Source organism: Rhinolophus sinicus, linkage group LG13 (assembly GCF_036562045.2).
Source record: "Rhinolophus sinicus isolate RSC01 linkage group LG13, ASM3656204v1, whole genome shotgun sequence".
Taxonomy (NCBI): Eukaryota; Metazoa; Chordata; class Mammalia; order Chiroptera; family Rhinolophidae; genus Rhinolophus; species Rhinolophus sinicus.
In genome coordinates this window covers 46,832,663-46,850,335 of record NC_133762.1, presented here as the reverse complement: position 1 = coordinate 46,850,335, position 17,673 = coordinate 46,832,663, and the positions used below count along the sequence as shown (strand labels likewise).

General features: G+C 41.0%; 1 protein-coding gene and 1 pseudogene across 4 annotated transcripts in view; one reads left to right on the top strand and one right to left on the bottom strand.

Annotated features, from left to right (window-relative positions):
- The window catches only part of PAK5 (p21 (RAC1) activated kinase 5), a 291,163-nt gene that overhangs the window by 263,804 nt on the left and 9,686 nt on the right, over positions 1 to 17,673 (top strand). For all 4 annotated transcript variants that reach the window (XM_074317514.1, XM_019734919.2, XM_074317515.1 and 1 more), the window contains 3 exons: positions 838 to 1,329; positions 3,490 to 3,623; positions 6,595 to 6,721. In XM_074317514.1, the coding sequence (XP_074173615.1) occupies positions 838 to 1,329; positions 3,490 to 3,623; positions 6,595 to 6,721 (753 nt within the window). The remainder of the gene's footprint in view (positions 1 to 837; positions 1,330 to 3,489; positions 3,624 to 6,594; positions 6,722 to 17,673) is intronic.
- LOC109449039 (large ribosomal subunit protein eL21) lies at positions 8,159 to 9,447 on the bottom strand (annotated as a pseudogene).

Here is a 17,673-nt window from a genome sequence, read left to right as displayed (position 1 = left end):
AGGTAAATGTCATTCCAGGTACCTCCCGGTAGAGTGGTAGAGACTTCCTGGGGCACTGTGTTAAGGAGACTGAGGTCCAATCAACAAATCTTTTGAGCACCTTCTGTGTGTCTGGCACTGGGTGTCATCAGGACCTTACACGGAGTCCATTGATTGATTGATTGGTTCTCTCTGCCCTGGGCAACCAGGTAAAGGTGGTGTGATGTGGTTTATTCCGTCATTCCAGGGGTGTCCAGAGCGTCCTCCCGATCTCTTTGAGGAGGTGATTGCTGGAACCTGCCCCTAGTGTCATATGATCCTCTCACTGGCTTCCCCTACCCCCACACTGGCTGCCCTTCCCATTCTCCTCCAAGTTTCCTCAATCTACTCTTCAAATCAGAGAGCAGTGTTCTTTGCTGGAGTCCCTTTAGAGCTGACAAAATTTCCCTTTCGCACACAACCACCTGCAATGCACTCTCAATTATATTTGTGCATATTTGGTGAGAACATTGCATATGTTTACCTTATTATTTTACAGTGGTTCCCCCTTATCTGCGGTTTTGCTTTCTGCAGTGTCTTTCAGTTACCTGTAGTCACCTAAGGTCTGAAAATATTAAATAGAAAATTCCAGAAATAAACAATTCATCAGTTTTAGATTGCACGTTGTTTTTAGTAGAGTGAAGAAATCACACACCTTCCCGCTCCATCTGCCCGGTACGTGAATCATCCCTTTGTCCCTGCATCCACGCTGAATACGCCACTGGCCCTTAATCGTTTAGCAGCCTGTGTGTTGGTTTGTGAACTAGCTGTGGCATCAGATGTAACGTGAATATTCTTAATCCTTGTTTGTCTTCCCAGGTGGATTATGATCGAGCACAGATGGTCCTCAGCCCGCCACTGTCAGGGTCTGATACCTACCCCAGGGGTCCCACCAAACTACCTCAAAGTCACAGCAAAGCAGGCTATTCCTCAAGTAGCCACCAGTACCCATCTGGGTACCACAAAGCCACCCTGTACCACCACCCCTCTCTACAGACCAGCTCACAGTACATCTCTACAGCTTCTTACCTGAGCTCTCTCAGCATCTCATCCAGCACCTACCCCCCACCCAGCTGGGGCTCCTCCTCAGACCAGCAGCCCTCCAGGGTGTCCCACGAACAGTTTCGGGCTGCTCTGCAGCTGGTGGTCAGCCCAGGAGATCCCAGGGAATACTTAGACAACTTTATCAAAATCGGGGAAGGGTCGACGGGCATTGTGTGCATCGCAACTGAGAAACACACGGGCAAACAAGTTGCCGTGAAGAAAATGGACCTCCGAAAGCAGCAGCGACGAGAACTGCTTTTTAATGAGGTAGATGGTGTGTTCGGATCATCCCTTCTCTCCTTTGTAACATTTATTTCCCATTTCAAAAATAGGACATTTGCATTTTAGGACATTAGAAAACAGTGAAAATATAAATACAGAAACAGCGACCCCCCATAATCCTTCCTTCTGGTCTTTTTCTATGCATGTGTGACTGCCACCTTTATTAGGTACTTCATGTGTATCAGTCACTGTGCTAAGCATTGATCTGGTTTGAGTCTCAGAACTCTGAGACAGAAAGATGTTATCGCTATAACAAAAAGGAAACTGGACTCAGATAGAGTAACTGACTGGCCCAGGGTCATACAGCAGCTTGATGGCAGTGCTGGGATTTTAATTCAAGCAGATTCCAAAGCCTCATGTTCTGGGTATGTATGCATTTTACACTCTTGTGATACCTTTGTAGACATTTTTTTTTTTTTTTTTTTTTTTTTTGTCGCAATAAACCCAGATCAGTTTATCAATGGGCTGACTATCACTCTTTAGGAACTTTAAAATATTTTTCCTAACTACAGAAATAATGAATTCATCCTATACAACACATGGAAAAAATATTTTTTAAATGCCCCATAATCCCACAACTGAGAAATAGTCTACATTAATATTTCAGTATTTCCTTTCTATATATTTTTTTGCTTATAGAAATGACATATGTATTGATTTCCAGAAAGTTTGTACCAATTTGGACCTCAGCGTCCTGTTTCACTCTCACTAGCATTGGATTCTATCATGTTATCTCTGTTCATCTGATACACATGAATAAACTTTACTGCTTTAATTAACAGTTATTATTAGTAAAGCTGAATCTATTTGTAAATGTTGATAGGCCATTTTTATTTCTTAATTGAATTGTATGGCCTTTGCATAGTTTTCAGTTAGGGTGGTAGCCTTTGTCTTATTGATTTGTAAGAGCTCTTGATATATTAAGGAATTAATCCTTTTCTATATGTTTGTTGCACCTATTTTTCCACTTTCTCATTTTGCCTTTTAAACTTGCTTATCACTTGAGAGTTCTAAAATGCACATACATGGGAAAACATAAGTACCCGTGTCCAGGGACTAAACATTTTGGAGTATTTGTGGAGGTCTTGGAGAGAGAGATGAGTTTTTGTTTATGAAAATCTAGGTCTTAAAGATATCAAATCAGGATTCCAATGTTAGATAATATGTCAGCCTCACCCACATCTAACTCTCAGAGTAATAAACAGACACTGTAAAAATGCAATCACCTGTGATTTTCAATCCTCTTTCTTCTGTGGTGGCTCATGTGAAGCCACCAGTCACCAGTGGCTTCACACATCTTTATCTCCCAAAGGTGTTCATTTCTTCCCCATGCTCTGAACCTCAGACAGCACCAGGCAAGTGGGCTTCAGCTTCTTCCCAGCCCGTGATTCCTGCTTTCTAGAACATATTTCCAAATCATAATGCCAGAACAGACAGGGCAAATATAATTTTGATAAACAACTCTATAATTTATTATTTAACACTAATTCCAAAAATGTCACCAGAAGCAGCCACAGGACAGGAATTCCTGGAAGCGTTCTCCAGTAAGCAGACTCAAGTAATCCTTTTTATGCCTAAGTCTTATTTGTCTTTACCTTAAAGACCCATCCTCTGTATTCAGCCCAAACCTGCCTCAGACTCAACCTAGACCTTCTCGTAAGAAGTTAAATTGGTCTCATGTGGCCCCACCCCTAATAACTGTTTACTTCATTCACTTGTGAGACTCACCATTCACTCACTTACCATGAGTTGGTGACTCTTACACCAGGTTACCCAACAGTAGAGTACGGATAGCGCATTCTAAAGGAGACCCTTAGGGATATCTTATCACATCTCCCCAGAACGCTCAACTAAACTCCCTCTACTGGATGCAAACCTTGATATGATTCTGCCTGTTCTCACTCCTTATTCGACCCCCACCCAATGTCCGGTTGACCTGCCATTTTCTCTAAATTTACTAACTTAATTCCCTTTGTTTCTTCTGGCTACTCTCAGTGCCATCTTTTTTGTCTATAGTAGACATCTGAATAAACCTCCCAAATCAAGATTTCTCAATTATTTGTACTCACAGCACAAATGTCACCCCAAGAAAACAAAGTCATATTTCACTGTCACAAGTCAAAAAGCGTCTTTCCATTTGCTCAGGTTGTGATAATGCGAGATTACCACCATGACAACGTGGTCGACATGTACAACAGCTACCTTGTCAGTGATGAGCTCTGGGTGGTCATGGAATTTCTAGAAGGTGGTGCCTTGACAGACATCGTTACTCATACCAGGTAAGCTTCTTTATTATCCAGAAAAATAATTCCAGGTACTTACTGTTCTCCTCCAGAGGAGGCCTCAATGACTCTCTTTATGAACTCTTCATAATTGTAAGCAATTTAAAGTCAGGGACCATGACTACTCTTTTCTTCTATACTCCCCAAGTGCTTATTATAACATATATGTATCGTTCATTCATTCAATTAACATTCTCCCCGCTATCCAGAAATTCATTAATACCCATTGATTTTAAATCAGGAAGCTGCTGAGAATGACCTTTGGCGATAAATAATAGAATTCCCCACCCCTCCATTTTAGAACTAAGTTTCATTCTCCCGAGTTGCCATGTCATTGCTCTGTGTTGATATCACCACAGGTGACTGGGGAAGGGTGGGGCAGGTGGAAGATCAGTCAAAATTTTATGTCATGATAACAAACTTCCATAACAGAGAGAAATCCTTCAATTCTGTTTTTACATAGTCTTGCAAGTAACAATAATTAATTACTTGTGTTGCCTCAGCCACTCGCTCTCCTGACATGGCAGTTACGGTCATTTCATTAAGTGTTTATCAATCACCTTTTATGTGCCAGGCTATTTCCTAAGTGCTGGGGATATAAAAGACACAAATGAATAAGGCTCAGAAACATTCCCTCAAGAAAGTCACAGATTAGGAATGAATACATTATAATACCTGTGCAGAATTAGAAAGATGTTTATAAGTAGCATAGAAGAGTACCCAAATGTCTGTATCAGAGAGAGTCAAGGAAGATTTCCAATATAAGGTGATATCTGAGATGGGTTTTGCTAGATGAAGAGGTGTTTACTAAGACAGAATGTGGGAGGAAAATAGCACTGAAGGCAGAGGTAATAGTATATGCTAAGAGAGTGCTCCTCAAATTTTAAAATGCATACAGATAACCTGTGGATCTTATTAAAATACAGAATCTGATTCAATAAGGAGGGGTATAATTAATACTCTGTATTCTAACAAGCTCCCAAGTGATGTGGTTCGTGAACCACATTTAGAGAAGCAGTGTTGTAAGGAACACACATATAAAATGTTACATTTGGGAAACTTTCAGTTTGGTCTTACTGGTAAATAAAATGCCAAAGAGTTAAGAGAGGATTGTCATGAGGAAGCATTGGATATTAGCTGATATCACTGAAACGTCACCCAAATCATTAATGAATCCAGATGAACTATAATAGGGGGAATGCAAAGAAGCAAGAAAGTGTTGGGTAATCCTGTGAGGAACCGAATATGCTATTTCTCCATTAAAATGAGACAAAATTTAAATCATGACCCTAGTACAGCCTAAAAACAGAAGGGCACTTTAAATCAGATGTTGAGATGAGTAGGGGATCAATTAGCATTTAGTTCTCTCTTGTTGCTAAGTATATGAAAATCACAGGAAAGCCTTGTTTCCATTAAAAATATATGCTTATATCATTTATAACATAGCTTCTCAGAACAAAGTCATGGCCCTGGCTCAAACTCTTACTCTGACTTATATGACCATCTCTGCTTTCTTTTCTAAAGAGAAGTTCTAAACTCCTTGTCAAAAATGCCACATCTCTCAGGGTTGTTTCATATAACTATAATCTCAGATTTGATAATCTCATCAAAAGTATTGGTTTGATTAAGCTTAATTTAAGTGGAATATTTACATAGTAGCTGTACTTGATTTGGCTTTTTAAAAAAAAATCATGATTATTAGAAGAATTAATGATGTATTTAGAAACAATTGTATTTGGAATAAAAATCAGGAGATGACTTGCTGCTTGTTTACATTGTTGAGATCCAGCTAATAAAAATACTTGCAAAAAAATAAAACAATAAAAATAAGAACAGAAGGGCATTGAACTTTTATCACAAATATTTCAGCTAGCAGACTCCCAGTGGTATAGCCATTGGACATATCCACCCCAAAAATACATAACTTAGTTTGTAGAAACAAATATACTAAAGAGACCTAAAAACAAGACAAATGTAACTTACATATAAAACAATTAATAAAAATATGCCCAAAGGAGTGGCTTTTTGTTTTTGTTTTACGTTTTTTTGCTTTGGGGTGGTTCAGATAGCTACCCATGTCTCTAGAGTTGTTCCTTTGTCAAGGTTCTTTTCAACCTATTTTGTACCAAATGAATAAGGCTCACATGCATTCCTTCAAGGAAGTCACAGATTAAAAATAAGTACATTATAATACCTGTGTAACCTTGGGCAGGTCACCTGACCTCAATCTCCTTTGAAACCAGAAATACCTTCTTTGATGGGGTGCAGCCATGAAATGTGGGAGTTTATAGCCGGTGCTGTACTTGCCTTTCTCATCCCGTAGTCCATTTATTGAAGTATCATCCATTCACACTTAGTTATTAGTCACTAACTAGGTCCAATTTCCTTCTTGACAGAGGGACCTGGAGCAGCAGAAACCTCCAGCTCTTGGAGGAGGGAGAAGGAAGGCTAGTGAGAGGCAGGGCAAATCCTGGAGGGGGATCTCAGAGGTCCAAAGACCACTTTGACCGAGTCCAGCCTTGGAGAGAACTGCCATTGCCCCCTTCTCCAACAGGAGGAAAAAGAGACCTGAGGAGATTAAAGGACTTCCTCAAGGTCATCTAGCAACCACACCTGGAACTTTGGCACTATTCAGTGCACTCTCTCTGTAGGACCCTGGAGGTTTGTCAATACCTAAGGAATTACCTTTAAGAGTCCAGGGAAGTGCATTTGCATTAATGATCCAAGAGCCAGCAAATAGGAATCTCTTTCCTTTGATTTATATTTGGCCCCTTTCATCCTCAGTGCCAAGCCTTAGGTTCTGGGAATCAGGCCTCAAAGACTTTCTTTTCCTTGCCTGTATATTTTCCAGACGTGGGCTGGGGAGCATTGACTGGTTCACTAGAACCCGAGGGAACCTGCCTCTCTTGATCATTTCAAAGACGTTCTTAAACCTGTCCTTGCTCCTTAAATGTTATTTCCTTTCTAGAATGAATGAAGAACAGATAGCTACCGTGTGTCTGTCGGTTCTAAGAGCTCTCTCCTACCTGCACAATCAAGGAGTGATTCACAGGGACATAAAGAGTGACTCCATCCTCCTGACAAGCGATGGTCGGGTAAGATTTTCATGTTTGGCCCCTCAATGGTTTACCTTGTCACTTTGTCTGTCATGGGCACTGTCCTCCTAAGAACACTTTCTCAGAATTCTAATTTTTTAGTCACAAGTCACCCACTACCCTTCTCAGAAGGCTTACAAAAAGGAAATTATTATCCTTTATGTCGTCCTGTTAGTCAGAATTACCTGTAACTTGAATTTGATGGATAATTTTCTGCCTTAACAATAAGTGTAGGAAGTCACAGAAACTACGGAAATGTCTTTTCTTTTTCTGTCATGTTCTTATTTTTGTTAGAGAAGATGACTTTTTCTAGGGCTTTATCCTCCTATTCATGTGACTGTGCGTGTCTGCAGTATCTCTCAGGGGCCCTGCATGAAACATGACAAATTCCAGTGGGCAATTCGAAGAGAGTTTAATGAAAGTATGGGTAGATGTAGAAAAGTCGTAAGGAAATGTGCACGAGGATTAGTGTGGTACTCAAGAACAGAGCGTGACTCTTACTACCTGGTGCCTGAAGAGGTGAGGTAGGAAACTGGTTACTGGAAAATGGAGATTGTTGTGAGAAAGTGCTCCATGTCAGGAGGTCTGATCTTCAGTGGAAGCCAGACCACAGTGAACCTGCAGGATAGGAGCTGAGGGATTGAATACCCCAACCTCACTCGGTTCCTTCCTTTCAGTCTCCCATTGGTGCTCCCCACTGGCTGAACACAATCAAAAGTCATCAGTACAGTCAACACTGCATGGCCTCTCAGGGTTTGGAGAAGGGAGAATAGATCTAGAAGGACAAACGGAATATGTACATCACACTAGCATACTTCCAGGCCCAGATTTCTGCATTTCCCATCACTGCAACCTACTCAAGGGATTCTGTTGAAACTCATCAGTCACACCAGGGTACAAAAGAACATAGAATACAATAGTCCTAGAAAGAATGAATTGACATTCCAAGGAAGACTTAGTTAGATGGAAGCATTTCAAAGTATAGAATTTTCACTATTTTGGCCCTTTCAACCTCCCTGAAACTCCCACCAGAGGTAAGAGCCCTGGGATGAATGGAGCTAGCTATCTCTTTGGTGGACCTATCTGTTACAACCCAGAAACCTTAGCCATAGGGAAACAGTTCATGTCACATCAGAATTTGCCCAGTAATGATCAGAGGGCAGACAGAAAAAAAACACTCAACCACTTTGGCTTTTCTTCTTTTGCTTGAAAAAGATTGTCAGTTTTATTGCAGAAAATTCAGAAAAACATAAAAGATAAAATTAAGATCACCCTAATGCCATCTTCCACTTTTCCCATATTTCCATATATATGTACACATAGTTTGCAAACTCGGGATTGTGTTATAATAGGCAGTTTGAAGTTCTGCTTTTTGCTTTGTTCTGGCTGAATTTTTTTTTTTTTCAAACAGTGCAGAGGTCTTTCATTTTTTTACACCTATGCCATGAATTCATCGGGAATGGGTTCCAGCAGCTCAGCCTCCTTTCCGTTAGTGCTCACAAAACATGCCTCTCTGGGTGGGGAAGGCTAGCATTTCACTTGAACTCAGGAACCTTTCTCTTTGGCTTCCTTCTTTTTCTGATGATTTCCCTTCACCTGTTTCAGGAAGCTATCTCAGCTATTAGAGTGCTTAATATTCTCAATGCAACCATTAATTCTCTTGCCCATAACTTGTTTGTTTACAACAATGCCAACCGCATGCTGAGTAACACTGTAGACCCTTTCAGTTTTGCCATGGTAACATTTGTGGGGCATTCCTTTTTGAACAGTGCCCATTCCCTTGATGTCTACAATAGCACCTTTCTTGTAAATTCACATGTATGTGGCCAAAGGAACAACTTCATGTTTTCTAAAATGCCTAGAAAACATATAGTGGGTACCTCTCCTCTTCCCCTTTGTGTTGGTCATTTTGATGAGTTACTGGAAGATGGCAGTCCTGGCCAAAAAGGAGCTTTTCTCTATTTTTTAAGAGGGTGTGGGAGTATGTAGCAGCCAGCTTTTGCTACATAACAAATTATTCTATACTCAGTGGCTTAAAACGACAATCACTTACTTGCTCATAATTCTGAGTTAGCATATGCACTGACCTTGACTGGGATAGATCAGCCCCACTCCATGTGCCATCAGCTGAGCTCACTCTTGCATCTGTGGTCAGCCTACATTTGATAGCCTCAATCATTTGCCTGGCACTTTGCTGGCTCTCAGCCGGGGCAGTGGAGGTAGCTGAGCCACATGTCACTCATCTGCCAGCAGACTACCCAAACTTAGTCACATAATGCCTGTTGCAAGGTTCCCAAGAGCAGCAAGAGACGCAAGCCCCAGTGCACACACACTTTTGAATCTTCTGCTTATATTGTGTTTGCTAACGTCCCTTTGGCTAAAGTAAGCCACACAATCAAGCCTAGATGTAAGGAGTGGGGAAATAGACTTCACCTCTTGATGAGAGAAGATGCAAAGTCTCACTGAAAAGGGATGTGGATAGAGGAAGGGAAAGAGTATGTAGCCATTTTTGTACGATCTCCCGTAGAGCTGGGGAGCTATAGGAAAAGGGCAGGAACCCTCCCCTGGCATGACTCAGGAAAGCATCAAGGTAAGGCCCCAGGACCTCAGAACCCAATTTGCAAAGCATTGAACTGGTCCACGAATTAGCTCTGGGGACTGGTGCTTGCGGAAAAAACAAAGCAGAAAAATTTCAAGCCAGGCTTTCTTTCCATTTCTAGAGACTGATGATGATGAAGGCTTCCTTGCTGTAAGTACCATGTTTCCTCGAAAATGACACCGGGTCTTAATAATTTTTGCTCCAAAAGACACATTAGGGCTTATGTTCAGAGGATGTCATCTTGAAAAATCATACTAGGGCTTATTTCCAGTTAGGTCTTATTTTCGGGGAAATGGTACTTGTCAGATGTCAAAATCAGACATGAGACTAAGATAATAATTCGCTGTTTAATTAACTTACTTAAAGATCTCCCCTCCCAATGTGTGAAAGATTATTAAATCATTCAGCCTTATTCTCAAGGGCAGAAGGTATATTTCAAACATTTCCTACATTTTCAAGTACCCAACACAGAACTCACAGGGACTGGCACCTTGTAAGTACTTTTAGTCCTACTGGTTTGTTCAGTCACTTATTCAGTAAATGCTGACAACTAAGTTCACGAACTCATCCTAGAAAAAGTGCTACATACCTCATTGCTGAATATCACTACTGTCACCTTTGAAGTACTCCCCTTGGGAAGCTATGCACTGATGCCAGCACCTAGTCCGACCTTCAAAGCAATTTTGGAACTTTTTTTCTGGAATGGCCATCAGAGCTGACATCGTATTACCCTTGATGTCCTGAATGTCATCAAACTGTCTTCCTTTCAATATTTCCTTTATCTTTGGGTAAAGAGAGAAGGCATTGGGGGCCAGATCAGGTGAGTAGGGAGGGTGTTCCGATACAGTTATTTGTTTACTGACTAAAAACCCCCTCACAGAGAGTGCCGTGTGAGCTGGTGCATTGTTGTGTTGCAAGAGCCATGAATTGTTAATGAAAAGCTCATGTCGTTTTCATCTAACTTTTTCATGCAGCCTTTTCAGCACTTCCAAATAGTAAACTTGGTTAACTGTTTGTCCAGTTGGTACAAATTCATAATGAATAATCCCTCTGACATCAAAAAAGGTTAGCAACATCATTTTGACTCTTGATTTGTACTAACAGAACTTTTTTGGTCGTGAAGAATTGGCTGACTTCCATTGTGTACTGTGACGCTTTGTTTCAGGGTAGTATTGGTACACCCATGTTTCATCACCAGTAATAACATGGCCCAAAACATCATCTTGCCTCTCCAGGAGGTCTTGGCAAACTTCGACTCTCCTTTGCTTTTGTTCATCATGAGCTCCTTCGGGACCATTTTTGCACACACCTTTCACATGCCATGATTTTCAGTTAAGATTTTCCTGTTTCTCTATCGATGTTTACTTGGTCTGCTATGCTTCTCACAGTCAGCTGATGATTTTGATGCACAACTCGATGAATTTTTGCAATGTGTTCATCAGTTCTGCTCGTTACTGGCCGCCCTGACCTACCTTCATGAGTGATGCATTCTCTCCCCTCAGAAAACGTTTCATCCATTTGTGCACTGCCGGTTTCTTCATGGCATTATCCCCATAAACTTGGACTAACATGTCCCTGATTTCACTTCCACTCTTGCCAAGTTTAACAAGAAACTTAATGTTCGTTCATTGCTCTACTTCAAGCTCAGACATTCTTGCGACAGCACACAAAAACATGCAACAACCACTAATGAACCAATAATGAACGCCACTCAGCAAGACACCACCACACGTTGACATGAACACAGCTGTGAGACACTGATATACCAAGGGTATGAAACCTTACCGAGCTGTTTGTACAGAGCTGCCAATGTAAGCGCATGGTGGCAAGTTTGCAAATTTAATTCTCAGGCCTCTTATCAGCTCAGTGTCTACTGTATGCCAGGGATGGCTCTAGGTCCTAAGGACAAACAAAATAAAATCACTAAATTAAGCTTATTAGAGGCATGGAGGTATGATAAAACAGGTAGATAAATACAGAAATCAAATCACCAACTGACAAGTGTTGATAAGTGCTACGTTTGCTACAGTTAATCAATTTAAGCAGGGTGTGGAGGGTGGAGAGTGATGGGGGTTCTGTTATAGACGCTGGTCAGAGAAGGCCTTTCTGAAGTGGTGACATTGCAACAGAGACACGTGAGGCAGTGGAGTCTGTGGCTCTCAGGGGAGAGTGTTCCTGGAAGAGGAAACAACAAGATGTTGAGCGGACCTTGTAGCTCTTGGCCAGTGTGCTCATTCACATTTCAGAACAATGTACCATATTGACCCCAATGGGCTTCTTCAGTTGCTGTAAGAGAAACTTTCGGTTTGTTTGTTTTAGGTGGAGTGTGGCTACTCTAAGAAAAGGCTAAGAGTACAGCTTATGCTAATTGATTAGAGCATAAAGTTGTTTTTTTCAATATTGGCAAATAGTAACAATATCTTTTTTTATGTTTATGTATTCTTAAAAGATTTTTATTAAAATATAGCTAACATACAATATTATATTAGTTTCAGGTGTACACCGTAGTTATTCAACATGTATATACCTAAAGAAGTGATCACCATTATAAGTCCAGCAACCCTCTGACACCGTACCAGGCGATCACAATATTATTGACTATATTCCCTGTGCTGTACATTATATCCCTATGACTTATTTGTTTTATACCTGGAAATTTGGATGTCTTATGTCCCTCACCTTTTCCCCCCTTTTTAAATTTTTCAATTACACTTAACATACAATATTATTTTATATTAATTTCAGGTGTACAGCATAGTGGTTAGACATTTATATAACTTAAGAAGTGATTCCCCCTGACCTGTCTAGTACTCACCTAGTACTATAGTTATTACACATTATTGACTATATTCCCTATGCTTTATTTTACATCCCATGACTATTTTGTAACTACCAATTTGTATTTCTTAATCCCTTCACCTTTTTAACCCTGCCCCCCAACCCCCTCCCATCTATCACCTCAATAAATCTACTGCCCATTTGACACCATACATAGTCTTTACAATATTTATTGACTATATTCTTTATGCTATACCCTACGTTCCCATGACTACTTTGTAACAGCCAATTTGTACCTCTTAACCCTTTCCCCTTTTTCACCCACTCCCCCACCCCACCTCCCACCTGGCAACCATCAAAATGTTCTCTGTACCTATGAGTTTGTTTCTGTTTTATTTCTGTTCTGTAGATACCACATATTGCATCTGTCTTTCTCTGTCTGACACACTTCACTCAGCACAATACACTCTAGGACCATCCATGCCTCTGTAGATGGCAAGAACCCATTCCCTTCCTCACAGCATGGAGGCTGGATTCCAAGAGTGAGTGCCCCAAGAAAGCAAAGTGGAAGTGTGTGGTGGCATCTTTATGACCTAGCCTCAAAGTCACATAGTGTCATTTCCACCGTAGTCAACAGCCTTCCAGATTCAGAAGGAAGGATATAAAACCTTCCTCAGTAAGAGGAATTGAGTCATGTGGTAATAAGAGTTCATGGACTGGGCAATATTGTTGGCTTTTTGAGAAAATATTGTGTATCACTCAAAGTGTCCTGGGTTCTCTTCCTGTTGGGAGATATTCAACAACATTATCCCTTAGAGAAGTGCAAATTAAAACTACAAAATATCACTATACACTTATCAAACTGGCTAAAATAAAAAATAGTGAGAACACCAGTTAGTTACACATTGCTGGTGGGACTATAAAATGATACAGCCACTCTGAAAAATAGCAGTTCCTTTCAAAACTAAAAAGACTTACCATGTGACCAGCAATTACACTCTTCGGCATACAGTTCAGAGAAACGGGAACTCATTCCTGCACATAAACTTTCACACAAACGTTTAGAGCACTTTTAGTCATAATAGTCCCAAACTAGAAATTACCCAAATGTCCTTGACAGGGTGAATGATTGAACAGACTGTGGTCTATCTATACCATGGAACACCACTCAGAAAAAAACAAAACAAAATAAAACAAAAAAGTACTACTTGAGTAATACTTGGATGAACCTCAAGGAAATTATGCTAAGTGAAAAAAATCCAATCTCAAGAAGATACACACTGTATAATTCCATTTGCATAACATTTATGAAGTAATACAATTATAGGGATATATAGCAAATTAGTGGTTGCCAGGGGTTAGGGATTAAGAGTGTGTGGCTATGAAAAAGACGGAGCATAAGGGAGTCTTATGGTGACGGTATAGTTGGGTATCTTGATTGTGGTGGTGGTTATGCAAGGCTACAATATAATAAAATTGTCGAGTACACACACAAACATGCTACATATACAAATGTGTTCATATGTAATTGATGAAAGGTGCATAATTTCTATGGACAGTACCAACATCAATTTCTTAGTGTTGATATTGAACTATAGTTGTGCAAGACGCTAACATTAGGGAGGGCTAGGTGCACATTTCTTTGCAACCTCCTAATTATTTCAAAATAAAAAAACAATTTAAGACAGTAAATTGCTCAGTTTTAAAATGATAAATCCTTGCTGGCCTCTTCAAAGACGAGAGGGGAAATTAGTTGCTATCAACTGAAAGTAAATTGTTCACTATTTATCCATGGCAGAAATAATATCTAGTGAATAACTAATTTGTCTTAAGCAGAGAGAATGTGTTTGGTGTTTGAAAGGGAAAATAAATAGCATGTCACAGTCGTTGCAAGAATTACATGAAGTGATCTGTGTAAAACCATCAGAAGTAAACAAGGCACAAGGTACATGCTCAGAGAGAGGGCCCCTGAACCCCACTCCATCCTTTCAATCAACGGTTGAGTAAATTTGTCCACAATCTGTCCTTGGCCTGGGGCTTTTGACAGTGAGTGATTAACTTCTATCAAATTCACTGGCTGGAATGAAATTCAAACCTATTAAGCCCAGTTCGTCTATTGACAAGGGACACATATGAGTGATCTTTATGGCCTTTATTTTTGCTATAAATTGATTGCCACAAATTAAAAATTGGGAGCGTTCACATGAAATTTCAGATTCCTGCCTTCCTTGAAAAAAAAATCAAGGTATCTGACAACACTGCCTGAGTTCACACACGGCAGTAATGGAGGGGGGGTGATGAGGGTGAATAGTGCTCTCGCAGATGCCCCTGGGCTCCACCCATAACTTCATGGGACTTCCTTTGTCAGCACTCACTAGCTCCACTCCAAATTCCACCAACTGCATCTCTTTGCATGGGGACTGTCTCTGGCCTCTGTAATCTGCTTTACACTACAAAGCAGGCTAGAAATTCCAGGGAATTGACATCCACACTCCCCAGGAATGGCCCTTAAAGGAGTGAGGGGAGTGGTGTGTGAATACTGCACTCCTGCCCCCTCTGGTGAAATAGTTCTGAGGCCCTGTCCTCCACCATCTCTGAGTCTTCCCTAGCAGGATTAAGCTCTGGTTCTCACAGCAGTAACTGGATTAGTAATTAACCCTTAACTGTCCTCTCTTCCCTGTTGTAATTCCCCATTTCACTGTTAGTGTTCCCTGTGTCTCCCCCACAAACAACTCACATTGAATCCTCGCGTTAGGATGTGCTTTTGGGGCGCCCAAGCTAACATAGTGTCCAGAAACAATGCAATGTGTCTGTGCCCGCTCCCCCACAGGATTTGAAGGGAGGGTAAGCACAGATAAGGGGGCATAGACTGGCAAGCAGGGCTTTAAACTGTTCCACACTCTCTTTACTGTGTCCCGGACACTCAGCTGGAAGTCAGTGTCTTTTTACCAAAGGTGTGTGCCCCTAATTTTTCATTGTCTTCACCCAGTCCATTTAATTCATTGATGTTATTTGCCTGGCTCTCTTGGGCATTTGGGTTTTGTTATCTTTCAAATAACAGAATTCTGCAATTAGAAGAAGACCTGAAGATTATCTCCCAAATGCTCTTAAATAATCAGAAACTTGAACATGTTAAATAGCTCTTTTTTTATTCCTTTCCAATAGTCTCTGAGATACACCCAGTTTCTGTCTCTCCTCCCTTCCCTGCCACTGTAGAGAAGTTACTTTTCCTAATGCAGTAGGCACAGCAGAAGTCAGGAGACCTGGGTTTGAGTCTCCCTCAAATACTGTTGTACAGGCTCGGGCGAGTTCCTACCCTCTCTGCACTCTGACAAATGGCAGAGGAGCAGGCTGAGGCCTCTATGCCCTTCTGGCATAGCCGCTGTGATACCCTTTTGGGTTTGGCAGCTGAAGAAGTGGGCCTTAAGCTGAAAACACCATCAGTCTGGCCCTTTCTATTACCTCTGTTTCTTTGCCCCCAGGTCATTGCTTTTCTTAAAACAGTTCTCCAACTTTAGTGAGCTGTCATAGCCTCTGGAGACCTTGGCAAAAAACTAATTCCTGGGCTCCACCCCCAGTGATTCTGATTTAGTCAGGCTGGGTGGCCTACAAGAACCTGCATCTCTAACAAGTTCCCAGGGTCTGCTGGTGCTATACTCTTTGAGTCCCATTGCCTTATAGGAAGGAACCACGCACAGAAGCATCCACCTTTTGCCTTCCCATTAACCTGGGCAGATGCAAGAATTCTTTAGAGTGTATACAATTTACAGAACAAAGATTTTACATTCTATTTTAAACCTGTAGCTGCCTTGTGAATAGACTCTTTTTTGCCCTCCCTCCCATGTTTTTGTGGGAACCCTGATTCCTAGCCAGGACACCTTGAGATGGATAGGACCACAGGTTTAAATAACAGCTGTGAGCTCTAAGCTCTAGTGCCTTGTCTGACCCCTATGGACCAAGCTTCATCTCCTCCGTGTAGCCGGTGGGCAGTATGCTAGCTACAGTTCCTTTAGCCTATCTGTATTAGTGGGAAGAAGGTGGTTTCCTAAGCAGGCACATTGTACAATTCTATGGAAAATAAGGCTCAACTTAGAGGCTATGTGATTTGCTTTTAAGATCTGCCTACAATGCTTTATTATACTCATTACTTGAGTTCTCATTATCTACTTGCAGATCTATTTGGACGAGTGTTGTGTGTAATTATGTTCCTTTAGAAAATTGTCTCTTTTATGTACTTGGATGAGTAAAATAAAAATCAGGCAGATGCACTTGTACTCCTACAACAGAAGGACAGGCCTGGCTTCCAAGTGTCAAGTTTCTATTTCTCATCTTACATTTTGTCTGGGAGATAATTATGAGTCTGTCAGGTTTGGGGTCTTCTTTTAATGTCTGGAAAGAGAAAGCCACACCAGAGATATTGACAGTAAAAACTGCCAATACTAAAATGCTAATATATTCATCTCCTTAATCCTTTAGGTCTCTTAAATTTACAGGCAAACAAAATGTATTGGCAAAATTGTTCCTCCTTCACCATCTGTGTACTAGGGTTGCAAATTTACTCATACTCAAGCTTTGGAAATAACCACACATGTGCGCACACACACACACAATTACAATTTTCTGTTTTTTAAAACTAACCTAGATTTCTTCACAACGCTCTACCAACTAGATTTTTTTAAAAATCTTTTTAAACTTAGTATGCTTAAATAATTTAAACATTGTCTATCAAAGTTCAACCACATTATCATAAGGTTAAACTGATACCTCTAAAACCTCAGTCTTTCAGATTTGGCCACCACCTACTCCCTCCTCCCACCTCCCGCCCCCATCTTTCTCAAGGTGGAATCTAGGAGAATAAGGGACAAATGTGGATTATGGTACCTCAGGGTGAAGGAGATAAACCCATCTTCTAGTCCTCTCTGGTCTCTGCCTTGACATAATTGACCTGTTCTGCTTACGTGGACGGGTGAGGATTAGCAAGTCCCATCAGCTGCTGGGCTTTTCAGGAGGGAGCCTCTGCAGCACTTCACAACTCCAGTTTCTTGCCTCAAGTCTTGAAAGCCATCCTTGAGGCTGCCTCCTTGTGTCAACCACAGGCATGCACTGGGCACTTCCCCATTCCCTCACTGAGATTTAGGGGAGCTTCTAGTTTCCTGCACACCATACAAAAGTCCTCTCCCTTGTTTGTATGGGGATGTATGGTTCTCAGATATTTGGTTCTAAAAGAAGTGGTTTTCAACAAATCAATGATCATTTCATGGAAGCCAGTAGCATTGCTTCAGGTTCACTTCCATCCACTCTGTTGTGCTATCTCTTCATGAAGGCCATGTTGAGCATAGCCGAGGTTGATGTTCAGCTGGTATTCATTAGTGTATCTATACCCATTGTTAAAATATGACACTATTCTCATGCTTGTTGGTTAATATCCTCTATTTCAAGTCATTGGAGTATCCCCCATTATCCTAGCCCACCTCTTGCCTCATTAAAGATGGTAATGCCCCTAAGATAACTTCAGGATACCACTTAACTTTATGTCTAGATTCTGATTGGTCCAAATGAATCTGGTCATTAAATA